Raw genomic sequence first — 12,495 nt, 5'->3', positions numbered from 1 at the left:
GATAATTGCGCGGCTTGTTAATATCTCTATGTAATCCCGACATGTGGGCCTTTCTTCCATATTTCCTGATAACCCCCTGCAGAAATAGACAAACACCGAAACTCGTGGAATTCTGTCAGATAAAACCCTAAGTCTAGATATTGATTTCATTTGGATCCTTTTCTTTATTTATTTGATAATTAAATTTGATACTTAAGGACCGTCAACACAAGGCACGCTCTTGCGCCTTGGCTTTCTTGCGGTACATCTTCTTGAGCGCCTCTTTGTCGAAGCCCTTCTTTGACTTGTACTTCTTGGAGGTGTATTCGCGCTTGTCCTTGCGCTTGCCGGAGTCATACTTGTTGGAGGAGTGCTTGTTCTTCTTGGCGCAGTGGGCGACGAAGTGGTCGAGATCTCCACAGTTGTAGCAGCCCACCTTTTGATCACCGCCCTGGCGGCGGTTCAAGCGGTTGTTGTGGAACCGCGAGAACCGGCTGATGATCAACGCCAGCTCGTCATCCCCAAGGGTCTCCAACTGCTCCTCTGAAACAGACACCAAAGAAGACAAGGCAAACGACATATGTGAAGGGTTAGCTGAAGAACTTGAACTGTTACCTGAGACTAAAGCCATAGTCGGTGCAGAGGGATTCTTGAGCTTGGCTTGAGTCTGGTAGTCGATCTCGGTGGACTTGAGCTTGCTGATGGTGTCGTAGTTCGAAGACTCGATGATGGCAGACACCTTCACATTCCATACCTTCCGATCTAGGGCATATAGAAGCTTGAGAGCCCTCTCATGATCGTCATAAGGTAGCTGTGCCTTGTTTGCTCGCATCTTGTTAATGATCGTCTGAAAACGAGAAAACATGGCATCGATGGACTCGCCATCAAGCTGAGTGAAGTTCTCGTACTCTCTTTTGTACGTCTCATAGAGTCTGGTTTTGACATGGGCTGTACCCTCGTGATAGCTGTGAAGCCTCACCCAGATATCTCGAGTAGTAGCACAGTCAGAGACACACTCGAACTCAGGAAGCGAAAGACTCGAGAAAAGAACAGATCTTGCTCTGCTATTTGCGTTGTGCCGATCTTTTTGATCTTGCGTGGTTCGAACACGGGGTTCAAGCACAACGAAAGTAGCATCCTCGCAAATTTCCCAAACAAGCCAATCAATACCCTGAAGATGGGCACACATGCGTATTTTTCAATAGGGATAGTTTGTTCCATCGAAGAACGGTGGTTTACCGGAACCACGCTCCATGTCGCCTTCGTGGATCATGGACCGATTAAGGTGGAATGATCCTTAACCGGCTCCGATACCAATTGAAGGACCGAAAACGGCGACCAGAGGGGGGTGAATGGGAGCCTTAAATTGTCTCTGAAAATATTTTTGGCCGCTGTCCCAAACTCACCGCCAAACACAAACACGTTCCAAAACCAATTTGCTCTAGCCAATCGGTGACAGTGCACTTAGATAAATTTCTTGCAGCAAGAGAAAACTAACGCAACAAACGGAACTTAAATCAGAGCCCAAACGACTAAACTACACATAAAACAGAAAATCAGAGCTAGGAGAAAATAACCTGAAAATCCCCTAGAAAATTGACCATCACAAAAAAATAGAACATCAACCTGGAGCTCTCAGCTCTGCACAGCTAGGTGCCCACGAAAAAGAAGTTGCCTCTACTCAAATCACACACAAGAAAATACACAAGAAATAAAATTCATGTGGTCTGCTCCTCCACCTCTTGAAGTTGTGCGAACACAGACAAATGGAAAGCACTGATTAGTACTTGGAGAGGCCGGTCCTAAACACCTGATGCTGAGAATGCACAACGATGGAGTGTCCCTGTGCTGCAAACGAATCAAGAATTAACACAGAGTGTGAAACTCGAGCCGGTCCAGACTGCAGAACAAGAAGCAGATGGCAGACGAGGGTGCTCTCGATCAACAAAGCAAGCAGGAGCTCCGTCAGGGTCTGCACCACCGGTGATTCTGAAAATCACAGGAGACACGCAAAAATCCAAACTGAAATCAGAAGAACTAGGTGCCATGAACAGCAGCTCGCCAGATGCGAAAACAACTAGATCTTACTGGAACAAGCACTCTGGAAGCTACGCACAACGACTGAGCAACCAGTACTGATTGCTCTGCCTCTGGAGCCAAGACCGATGAACTGTTGTTCGAGTACCAGGACCGAGAGCGAGCACCGCTCAGATGAGCGCGCACGGCGCAAAGCACACGGCGCTGGTAGTGCTACTGCCTGGCCTCACCTGCAACAAACGAACGGATAGGACACCAAGCAGAGAAGAAAGCAACCACAAAATCGGCCAAAACCGATTCAAAAACACACGAAACATTCTTAAACTTTGGTCAGATGGAATTCAACTAGCAACGAAACTATTTAACAAAAATCATTGCTTGAGATTGACTCAAACTCTAGGAAACATAGATCACAGCTAGACACGAAAAATGGGGAGAAAAAGAAAAACACAGTCAGTGCAACAGAAACGAAAATCACAAGTAAAAGTGATGAATCCCGGAGGACAACTGGAGGATTTGGGCCTCCATTCCCACACCAAATCACAAAAAATGCTACAAATTTTTCTCAGTTCATGAATCTCTAGAACTTGGGAAAAAGAGCTAAACCTAGAGAAAGGAAAACTGCCTGTTGGCAGAGAGGTGGCGTGAGAGATAGGTGGAGAGGGGTGGAGAGAGTTGGGGACTCTCCCAGCTTATTTATCAGGCATATTATATATTCCCCAGATGCCTCTAGATATTTTTAAGTAAACTAGCTAGCCCTAGGAGCATTCTAGTTCAACTCGACATGACCTAAATTCGACGGCCACCACGCCTTCTCACCGGTAGCCTCGCTCCGAAGCGATCTCACCGATGCCGCCACATGTCGTCCGTCCGCATCGGGACCTCCGCCCGGGTTTTGAGGCCCAAACCCGCGAAATCTGCCGCAAGTAGCGTACTCCATACGCTTCTGCGCCACTCGACATGTGTCACCGCCGTCCTCGACCAGCCGGCCCGCCAAGTCCTTCTGAGCCTCGCTCGACTCGCGTCCGCCGTCTTGACTTGGTCAACACGGTCACTTCCATGTACACTTGCACTTGTCGATGTCCCAGATGTCAGCCACTACGGCTGGTCACCCGGCCTCCTGGTCCGTCAGTCCAAGCCTCACGTCCGTCCTTCACCGCTCCAGGTCCATCAGCACGGCACGTCTCTACTTGACCTTCACCTCGCCGTTGACCACCGCCTCCGAGCTCCATAGCTGAACACCACAAGCCAAGAGACATGTCGCACACATAGCTTTCGCCATGGTAATGTTAGTCACCAACTCAACCTATTCGTGGATCACGTTGACAATCACTCATCACAAAACGTACCACAAGGGTACTTCTCGACCTTGTGTTCGCAGATTTGCACCCAATTTAATTGCAGAAAGAATAAGTTCAAGAGTCCAATCATGAAACAAGAAAAGTTGAAAAGAAAATCATAACAATTACACAAAGGCTTCTAGCCATAAGTCTATGCTAGGGTGGTGCTTCACTTTTGCTCTGAGAATAATCAGAGCAAATTCATGATAAAAAAACTTGTTTGCATCTCTGAACTGAATGAGGAACATTCCTGAAAATGATATCATTTCTCATGGTCCAGATGGACCAGCACATAGTGACCAAAATCTTCATGAAGAATGGTAATCTGAGTTGTGCTCTGAAGCTTTCGATTATGGCTCCAGTGTCCAAACTATTAGGCACTTGAATCGGCAGAGTAGACCAGCAAGCCAGAGAAAAGGGGCACTCAAACAGCAAATGAGCAACATCCTCCTCAATATTCAAGTTACAGTGTACACAATTATATTCAGGTAGATGCATGTGATGCCTTCAAAGCATTGTCCTGGTGCTTAAACGATCCTGAAGCACCAGCCAGAAGAACTTTCTCTTATTCTGACAGGAAGACTGTCATAACCACTTGAAAGCTTTATGAAGAACTTGTCTATGACCAATGAGTTTTTTATGCACTTGTAAGCATTATTTTGCCAAGCGAGATTCCTAAGCGAGATTTGTGAGTTTTTGTTGCCTTGCTTGTGTGTATTGGAGCATGTGATGGCAAGCTTTGTTTTGGTCGTGTAGGAGAGCAAATACAGCTCACTTGGCTGGGCAAACTTCTCGGTGCTAACAAGATATGGCTAGAACTAAATGTGCCCTCAATTCCTTGCAAAAGCAAATTTCCTGCACATGCACGTTGCATGGACAACGACGCATGCAGTTAACCATTTGCATTCTTCATCCAAAATCCATTCTCTACTCCCTGAAACAAAAAGGATTGGATTTGATCTGCCCAATATAGGAATTCTCTAGACACACTAGAGAGATGTACAAATTATCTCTGGACAGGCTAGACAATTGGCAATATTGTCTGCCCAATATAGGAATTTTAGTAGTGCGCCCCCAAATGCATATCGAATGTTTTTATTGGGCCGCTAGTTTTTATTGGGCCGCTAGTATTTATTGGGCCGAATGCACAAGTTGTAGCCTGGCACAGGTAAATGTCGTGCATGAGTACAAATGACGTACTCTGAATGTTGGTAGGGGCTGTTTTTTTTCTTTTTTTTCTTTTCTTTTATTTCCATTTCTTTTATTTTGTATTATTCATTTTGTTTTATATTTCCTTGCTTCTATTTATTTTCCATTTTAATTTCATTTTATCTATATATCTTTCTTTTATTGTAATTAAATATTTTCTTTAATTCGTTTGATCTATTCTCATGTTTTATTCCTTTTTATTTATATTTAATTTATTTTGTTTATTTTTTTATTTTATATGGATTTTAGTATTTTTGTTTAATTTTTTCTTTTTATTTTACTTTAATTATTATTTTTATCTCATGTTTACTTTTTTGGTTTTCTATATTCCATGAGATACATTCATGTAATATACATATGATGTTTTATGATGTATTTTTGCTTATTCACATTGTACCGCTGAGATGTTTTAATGTGTATTCTAGAACGTTCATGTAGTATAAACATGATGTTCCACAATATATCTTTGATTATTCACATAGTATATGTGCTACGTTCTATGGTATATTTTAGACTGTTTAAGTAATATTCATGTAATCTTATATTGTCCTCTATATGTGGTTTTTTAAATTTTATTATCTTTGTTTTCCTTGTGTTTTGTTTACCTTTTATGAGTTTTATCTTCTATTTAAGTTATTCATCATAGCATTTGTTATTCTTTTTTATTCCTCATTATTTTATTCTAATTAATTATTTGATGTTTTCATCTTTTAGTTTTACACCTTTTTATTTCTTACCTTCCATGAGAGACATATGATGTTCATATAATATATATGATATTTTACGATGTATTTTGAAATATTCATATAATATAAATGAGGATGTTGTGTGTGTGAGAGAGAGAGATATGTTCTATGCATATTTTAGCGTCAATCATCATGGGCAAGCGCTCGGCCTGTAGCACAGTGCAGCTAGCTCATTCATACGGATGCGTGCATTTATAATTCTTGATTGGATCGTTAATTTCTTTACTCCAGACAACTGGTATGTGTCTTTTGCATTTTGTGGATTATATCACATACCAAAACATTTTCCTTTGCTTAACTTATAGAAATAATTTGTGTATTTTTCATGTGTCTTCTGCATTCCCTGTGTCACATCACCAAAACACATTGCTTTGTTTAACTATAGGAATAAGTTATGTATTTATGATGTCTCTTTTGCATATCACATACCAAAACATTTTATTTTGCTTAACTGCAGAAATAATTTGTGCATTTATGTGTCTTCTATATTTGTGTGTATTACATTATATACTAAAACATTTGACTTTGCCTAATGATAGAAATAATATGTACATTTGTGATGTTCTAATCTAGGGATGAAAACAAATAGAAACGGTTGGAAAACCCCTAAACCGTTTTCTATTTTTACTTTCGAATACGAAAACTTAAGCAAAAGCGGTAAGGCTGAACATGAAAATGAACTTGAACTTATAGAATATCAATAATTTTGAAAAAGAACCAATTCAGCAGAATTATATCAAATACATTTGGTGTATGAAAAATCAATATGGAATACCGACATACAGGAGCAAGTGCATAACAATTAATCAGTGCATGACCAAGTGCATAGAAATTAACAAGTGCTACAACTTTTATATAAAAAGTATCTCCATTTTTTTAAGACAACAAGTGCTTAAACTTTGTTTATTTTTTTAAGCATCTTAATGATCTTAAATAAAAAAACTCAATACTAGAAAATCATAGGTTTCATGGAGAGTTTCTTTTCATTAAAAATTATTTTCATCCGAGACCATATAAAAAAGATATTGATTTTTATAAGGTTGTGCCTAGTGGGCCAAAATGGGTATATACCGTATTTCAAAAATAGGATATGCCAACTAAAAAGCGGAGAAGTAGAAAATGATCGAGATAATACCTAAACTGTTTTCGTTATGTTTTCGAATTTGGTGTACCATATTTCATACCCGATTTAGAATTTTTCCGAAAATACAAATTTGGACGAGTGATGCGGGACGGTACAAGGTATATCTTGACCGTTCTCATCCCTATCTATAACATAGGTTGTTCAATTACCGTCCATACGATGTTCTTATAAATTTTTATCTATTGTGTGGACTTTTATATTTACTATTTTTGTTTTTTTTATTATAGTTTGTTCTATATTTAATTTATTGATTTCCTATGCTGTATTGTATTTTTATTTATCTCTCTCTAATTTTTTCCATTGTTTTTATTATTTATCATTTGCATTTTAGGGATATTAGAATACCATTATGAATCTAGAATTTCTTACCCTAAGCTTGAAATATTATGCTCCTGAACTTAGAAATTTGCCTTATGAAGATGCAGAATTTTATCTTGGACCTAGAACATCAAATATATTCCACAAAATTTTAAAAAGTTCTCTTTCTATGAGATAAATGTTTGTTAACAAAACTTTATATAAATATGCCCATATGCAGTCTTAATTTGAAGTATATAACTCTCTAAAAATTTCAAAACCATTCTGCGTTAGACAATGATGATGGCCGTGTTTGGCGAATATTAGTACTTGCATAGCCTGGCTTGTCCCCGCTGTCGCGATGGTGATGCATACCGCCACTGACACCGACACCAACCACACCACCAGGGCGCGACTGGCCAGGTAGGGCGAATAGGGAGGGCGAGCAAGGCACCAGCGGCCATGGAGGGCACACAGGGAGGGCGAGCAGGAAGGATGAGCAGGGAGGGCGCGGCCGACAATTAACCTTGGTGGTGGATCAGTGCGGGTGGCACCGCAGTCGCTAGGAAGAGGATAAGTCACGAGTTTGCGACCCCCACGCGTGAAGAGGAGGATCTCATGCAGCCTGAGTTGGGAAAAAAGAAATTGTTGTGGGCCCAACCGAAACTAGCCCAAATAATCACCTCTTTGTGCACTAGCACACGTTCGGGCATTAGCACCGGCCGGGAAGGGCCTGTTGCCCCGGTTCTCGAGCCGATGCTGCCCTTCCGGGACTAAAGACCCACCCTTTAGTCCCGGTTCTGGGAACCGGGGCTAAAGCCACCCCCTTTAACACCGGTTGGTAGGATCCTGCCAGGGCTGCCACGTTGCAGGACCCTTTAACACCGGTTGGTATTACCAACCGGTGTTAAAGGGTTTCTTTTTTTTGGTTCACTTCTTCGGTTCTGTTTATTGTTTTTATTTAATAATAATAGGTTTTTCAATACATGTTTTTGCTGATACAATAATATATTTATATTACACGCATATTAAGCATATATAAATGAAAATTATAGGCTTAGCTTTATAATTAAGCTTTGCCTATAATAAAATGAATAGGCCACATCAAAAACTAAATAGATATGTAAAAAGCTTTATATATATGTCAGTTTTATATGTACAAAATTCGTGACACATATATACATAGAGTTTTTTCTCCCAATGTCTACAAACGATACAAATGATCATCGTTGTTTGGAATAAGAGTTTCGTTGCCGGTGAAGTGAAACTCGCCGTTTGGATTGATCACTTGCTCGCGGAGAAATCCTGCTATCGTCTCTTGGATAGCTTTGATTCGGTCTTTTTGTATGACCTTTTCCCTCAACCATTTCGTCTTTAATTTGAAATAAATAAAAAAGGTATTAGTTATCTAAGTTATTTAATATAATTCAGGAGATAATGAAAAGAGACATGAAACGTACTCTGAGCGTCTATGTGGGTGTTTGATTGACTTATATATATATATATATAATATTCACGACCACGACAATAAGAAGGCTAAAAGTTAACGAAAGTTTGCTAGCTAGTAGAACTTACTTGTGGATGTATTATGTTAAGCGGCGCTTTACATCCACTGAGATGTTCACGGTCAATGAATCTTTTCCAAACCCTACACACAACCATTGTGGATCGTCAACTAATAATTACATAGTCATATTATGATATTCTTCTAGCTGAGATCGACATTACGTACTTTTGGATAATGTTTACCATTTGTTGATAATTTTCTTGTGGTTTTCACATTGAGTCAAAGATTATCAACCGGTTCTTGGGAATTTCAATGACCATGAGTATCCATTGAAAGCTGTTTACACACATATATATATAGTCAGGCCTATATATAACTATATAAAACTTGTCTCAAGTAATAATTACTAAAATAAAATATGCATGCACTTAATAACTATATAACTCACTCGAAGTTGAAGGGAAAGAGTATTTTTTGTTTTTCTTTTTGGTTCACAAAGAACCTCATAAGATTGGTGCAGACTTCTGTCTCATGAGCTGCTGTCCACACTGTCTGCGGAGCCTTAAAAAAATTATAAGGGTCAACGAACCTAATACTATTGTCATTTCTGATTCTGAGCTCTCTCATTTGGTGCCTGCATATATACATACAAATCCTAAGTGTGTAAGGATTATATACATGTAATTAAAGAAGTTAGAAGTATAAAAAAAGAAAAAAATACTTACAGACAAAAGCAGCTGACAAGAGATTTGTCGAGAGCGTCGAGGTGACATAATTGGTGCAATTCTTCGAACTGCACGTATATGAGGTCATCTCCACGGAAGTAGTGATGTTGTCTAATACGAACAGAAATCCAATTCTCTCCCCTTTTAGACGCCTCAATGCACCATTTGTTTATTGCAAACATTTGTGTGTCGAGCTCATGTAAACGTTGAGGGTCGAATAGACTCCTGTCCGGTTCATATCTTGCCCTCCATTGATCAACTACCTCAGCTTTTTCAAATGTTTGGCATCCAATAATGGCGGCAATTTCTTCCATATTTAAACCGCTCTGTCCAAAGTAACGCTCAAGCGAGTCTAGCTCAGACAAGCTAAGGATTTCTTTGGCATCAACTCTTCATTTGAGCCGTATTGATTTGGCACAATCAAAGGGGGCACCGGTTTTGATACTTCTCCGAGGTGTGGGACCCCCTTTCCTACTCTCTTTCTAGGCTGTGAAGACTTGACCAGAGACTGCTCATAGTCCGAAAGTGCTGGCTTTTTCTGAGCTTCGTGTTGCTTCTTTTGCTGGTCCGCCACCTTCTGCCTCAGTTCCGATGGCTTTACATAAAAGTACGGCTTTTCTGGGTTTAGCCGCTTTTTTCTATCCTCCTTCAATTTATCAAAAAATTATTTCACCTCAGCTTTGGATGCAGCAATTACCTCCTCTTCACTCTTTTCGTAAGATAATTTTTCTGGTGTCTTAGCTCTCTTTGCTGAGGCAGCCTTCTTTGGAGGTGGGACCGATGACTTCGGTCGTTCTTGCGCGGACCGCTTCTGACTACCTCGCTTTGGAGGCGAGGGGACTGACCATGTACTCTTTGGAGAGGGCGGTGCAGGCGGTGATATTACAAACCAATTAATTTGAACTATCATACTTTCTAAGATCATAAAAAGATACTATAATTCATTCTTGCAAACTACATTAATACTAGGTCAACCATGAAATATGATATATATATATATACTAATTCATGTGAATGATTCAAAATAACAAAGTGGATTTGAGCTAAAAATAGTGGGAACATCACAAGCCAAAAACAACATGAAAAAGACAAGAAAGACAAAAGTTAGTCACCTCCAAGCACGAAGAAACGATGACGGAGTCGAAGAAGATCAACGATGGGCGTCGGAGATGAAGAACAAATGAAGAACAAGGAAGAAGAAGCTCCAAGAATAACAATGGTGCTCTCGGTTTCAAATGGGCAGAGGGGAGGAGAAGGCGGGCCTATAAACCAGAGCTTTAGAACCGGTTCAGAGAAAAAACCGGTGCTAAAGGGTCACCCACAAACCGGTGCTAAAGGCTTTGCCTCGGCCCATGGCACTGGCCGGTGCTAAAGGGGACCCTTTAGCACCGGTTGGTAACACGAACCGGTGCTAAAGGGTCCCTGCTCCGACAGCACCTGTCAGTAGCCGTTGGGCAGGCCCCTTTAACACCGGTTCGTGTTACGAACCGGTGTTAAAGGGTCCTTTAACCCCGGACCGCAAAAAGGCCGAGGTTTTTGGCTATTTTGGGCATCGACCAATGCCTCATTCTGTAGTAGTGGTGGGATAGTTTTTTTGGGTGGACTAGTTACAAAATAACTAACTCTAACCCTCCTATTGGCTACTTTTGAGCTAATTAAGCGTAAACTAGCACAAACTAGCTCTAGTTCGTGTATGAAATAAGGCCGATGTAAGTAATTTGGTTCTCGCATGATTATGCAGTGGAGAGAAAGCACACGGCCCAATATGGTAAATTTGAATCCAATTAATTATTATCAGCACGCACATAGTCGCCGTGCCGAGCAAAAGGGGAGCTAAAGAGCTACCACAGTCTCTTTGGCCTTGTTTAGTTATGAAAAGATTTTGGGTTTCGGTACTGTAGCATTTTTGTTTTTATTTGACAAATATTATCCAATCATAGACTAACTAGTCTTAAAAAATTCATCTCGTGATTTACAGGTAAACTGTGCAATTAGTTTTTATTTTTGTCTATATCTAATGCTTCATACATATGCGCCAAGATTTGATGTGATAGGAAATCTTGAAAAGTTTTTGGTTTTTTTTTGGGTGAACTAAACAAGGCCTGTTTGCGTTTCCTAGGTGATGGCGGACCTGAATCTCTGCAATGTGTTTCTCAAAAAAAAAAAAAGAATCTCTGCATTGTGTGGTCATGCATTATAGTGGCCTGGATAAAACAAAACAAAACATGTATACGATAAAACTGGGCTGCGTAGAGATGCCTTAACGCATATGGGCTGGCTGTGTGGGCATGGTTCTTCTCTGTCGGACGCAGATCAGCTTCCTGTGTTCACGGGGTCTTTCTGCACCACGATCGATTCCACAGGCCCAACCAAAAGAGAGCCCACGAGCTGAGCATGGCGTTGGTACCATACGAGTCGACAGGCACGATGGAAGTAGCCCAAGGGGACAAGAAACAAACAAAAGCTGGAAATCAGTGGCCTAAATTGCTGCTGCGTTAAGGTTGGATCCTCATCCTCTGCAGTGGCCACTTTTACAAACTACTGCAAGCGGCTCAGTTACAGATAGGAGTACTATGTATTTTTTTTTTAAAGAAAAAAAAACATGGACTGGGCTTATTTTGTAGTAGTATGATTGTATCCAAGTCTGGATCGTGGAAATCAGCTTCATTCATTCACACTTGTGCGACAGCAAGGCATGATCGTCCATCGAGCCCCATTTTTTACTCGGTTCGGCTGTCCGTGCCGACAGCAGCAGTGGCACAGCAGCGACATCCGCCCATGCATCTCTCACATGGCATGCCAACATGCTAGTTTGGTGTCTGATTTATTGTTAGAGAAAAAATGATTTGGTGTTTGATTTATTGTTAGAGAAAAACGCTATTGAATGACCGGCAGATTCGGCTGATAAGCTGAACAACATTACCTGAGAGTGTCCCAGTCCCTGATCTCGAAGGACCTTGCCAACTGAATGCCGAGCCATGAACAAGATGCTTTCCTTCAGCTCCTGCTGGCAGGATTCAATTCTCGACATCTGCGTCTTCATCGGGGAGGCGCCCGACGTGCAGCATTCAATGGTCAGTGAACAAGATCCATCCCACTAGTACTTCCAAGGATAGAGTACTAGCCATTCATATTCATATTCATATTCTCAGACAGACAGAGGATCCCCCCTCCCTGCATTCGTACGCACACACACACACAAAAAAATTCTTGATTTGGAACAGGCAGGTGCAAGTGCAAGTTTGTGACGTGGGATCGATCTCTCCATGTTCAGGCACAAAGGCCCAGTCAGCAAACAACATTCAGCCCTCAGAGCATGGTCAATGTGCTGCTGATACTACTGTCCTTTCAGCCAAAATCTCATCTCAGCACATCCAGATGCAACACTTGTTCTGTTTCCTGGGGGGATTGAAAGGGATCGAGGATCACCTACTACGAAGTGAAAACCACCCCTCGATTCCCTTGGACTAGAGATTAACCGAACAAGTGCCCAAAACATGACTCAAGGATA

The 12,495-nt window shown here is 41.0% G+C and overlaps 1 protein-coding gene across 1 annotated transcript; it reads right to left on the bottom strand.

Annotated features, from left to right (window-relative positions):
- Nucleotides 203–2,697, bottom strand: LOC110436294. The gene is made up of 2 exons (XM_021462976.1): nt 2,068–2,697; nt 203–1,968 (listed from the first exon to the last, which is right to left on the bottom strand). The coding sequence occupies exon 2, from the start codon at nt 1,166–1,168 to the stop codon at nt 203–205; it is 966 nt and encodes a 321-aa protein (XP_021318651.1). The 5' UTR covers nt 1,169–1,968; nt 2,068–2,697.

Source organism: Sorghum bicolor, chromosome 6 (assembly GCF_000003195.3).
Source record: "Sorghum bicolor cultivar BTx623 chromosome 6, Sorghum_bicolor_NCBIv3, whole genome shotgun sequence".
NCBI lineage: Eukaryota > Viridiplantae > Streptophyta > Magnoliopsida > Poales > Poaceae > Sorghum > Sorghum bicolor.
The sequence above is the reverse complement of the archived record's forward strand: the minus strand, read 5'-3'. Positions and strand labels throughout refer to the sequence as shown.

Coding starts and splice junctions, on each gene's coding strand:
- LOC110436294 (XM_021462976.1), bottom strand. CDS start 1,168: ATGTGTGCCCATCTTCAGGGTATTGATTGGCTTGTTTGGGAAATTTGC.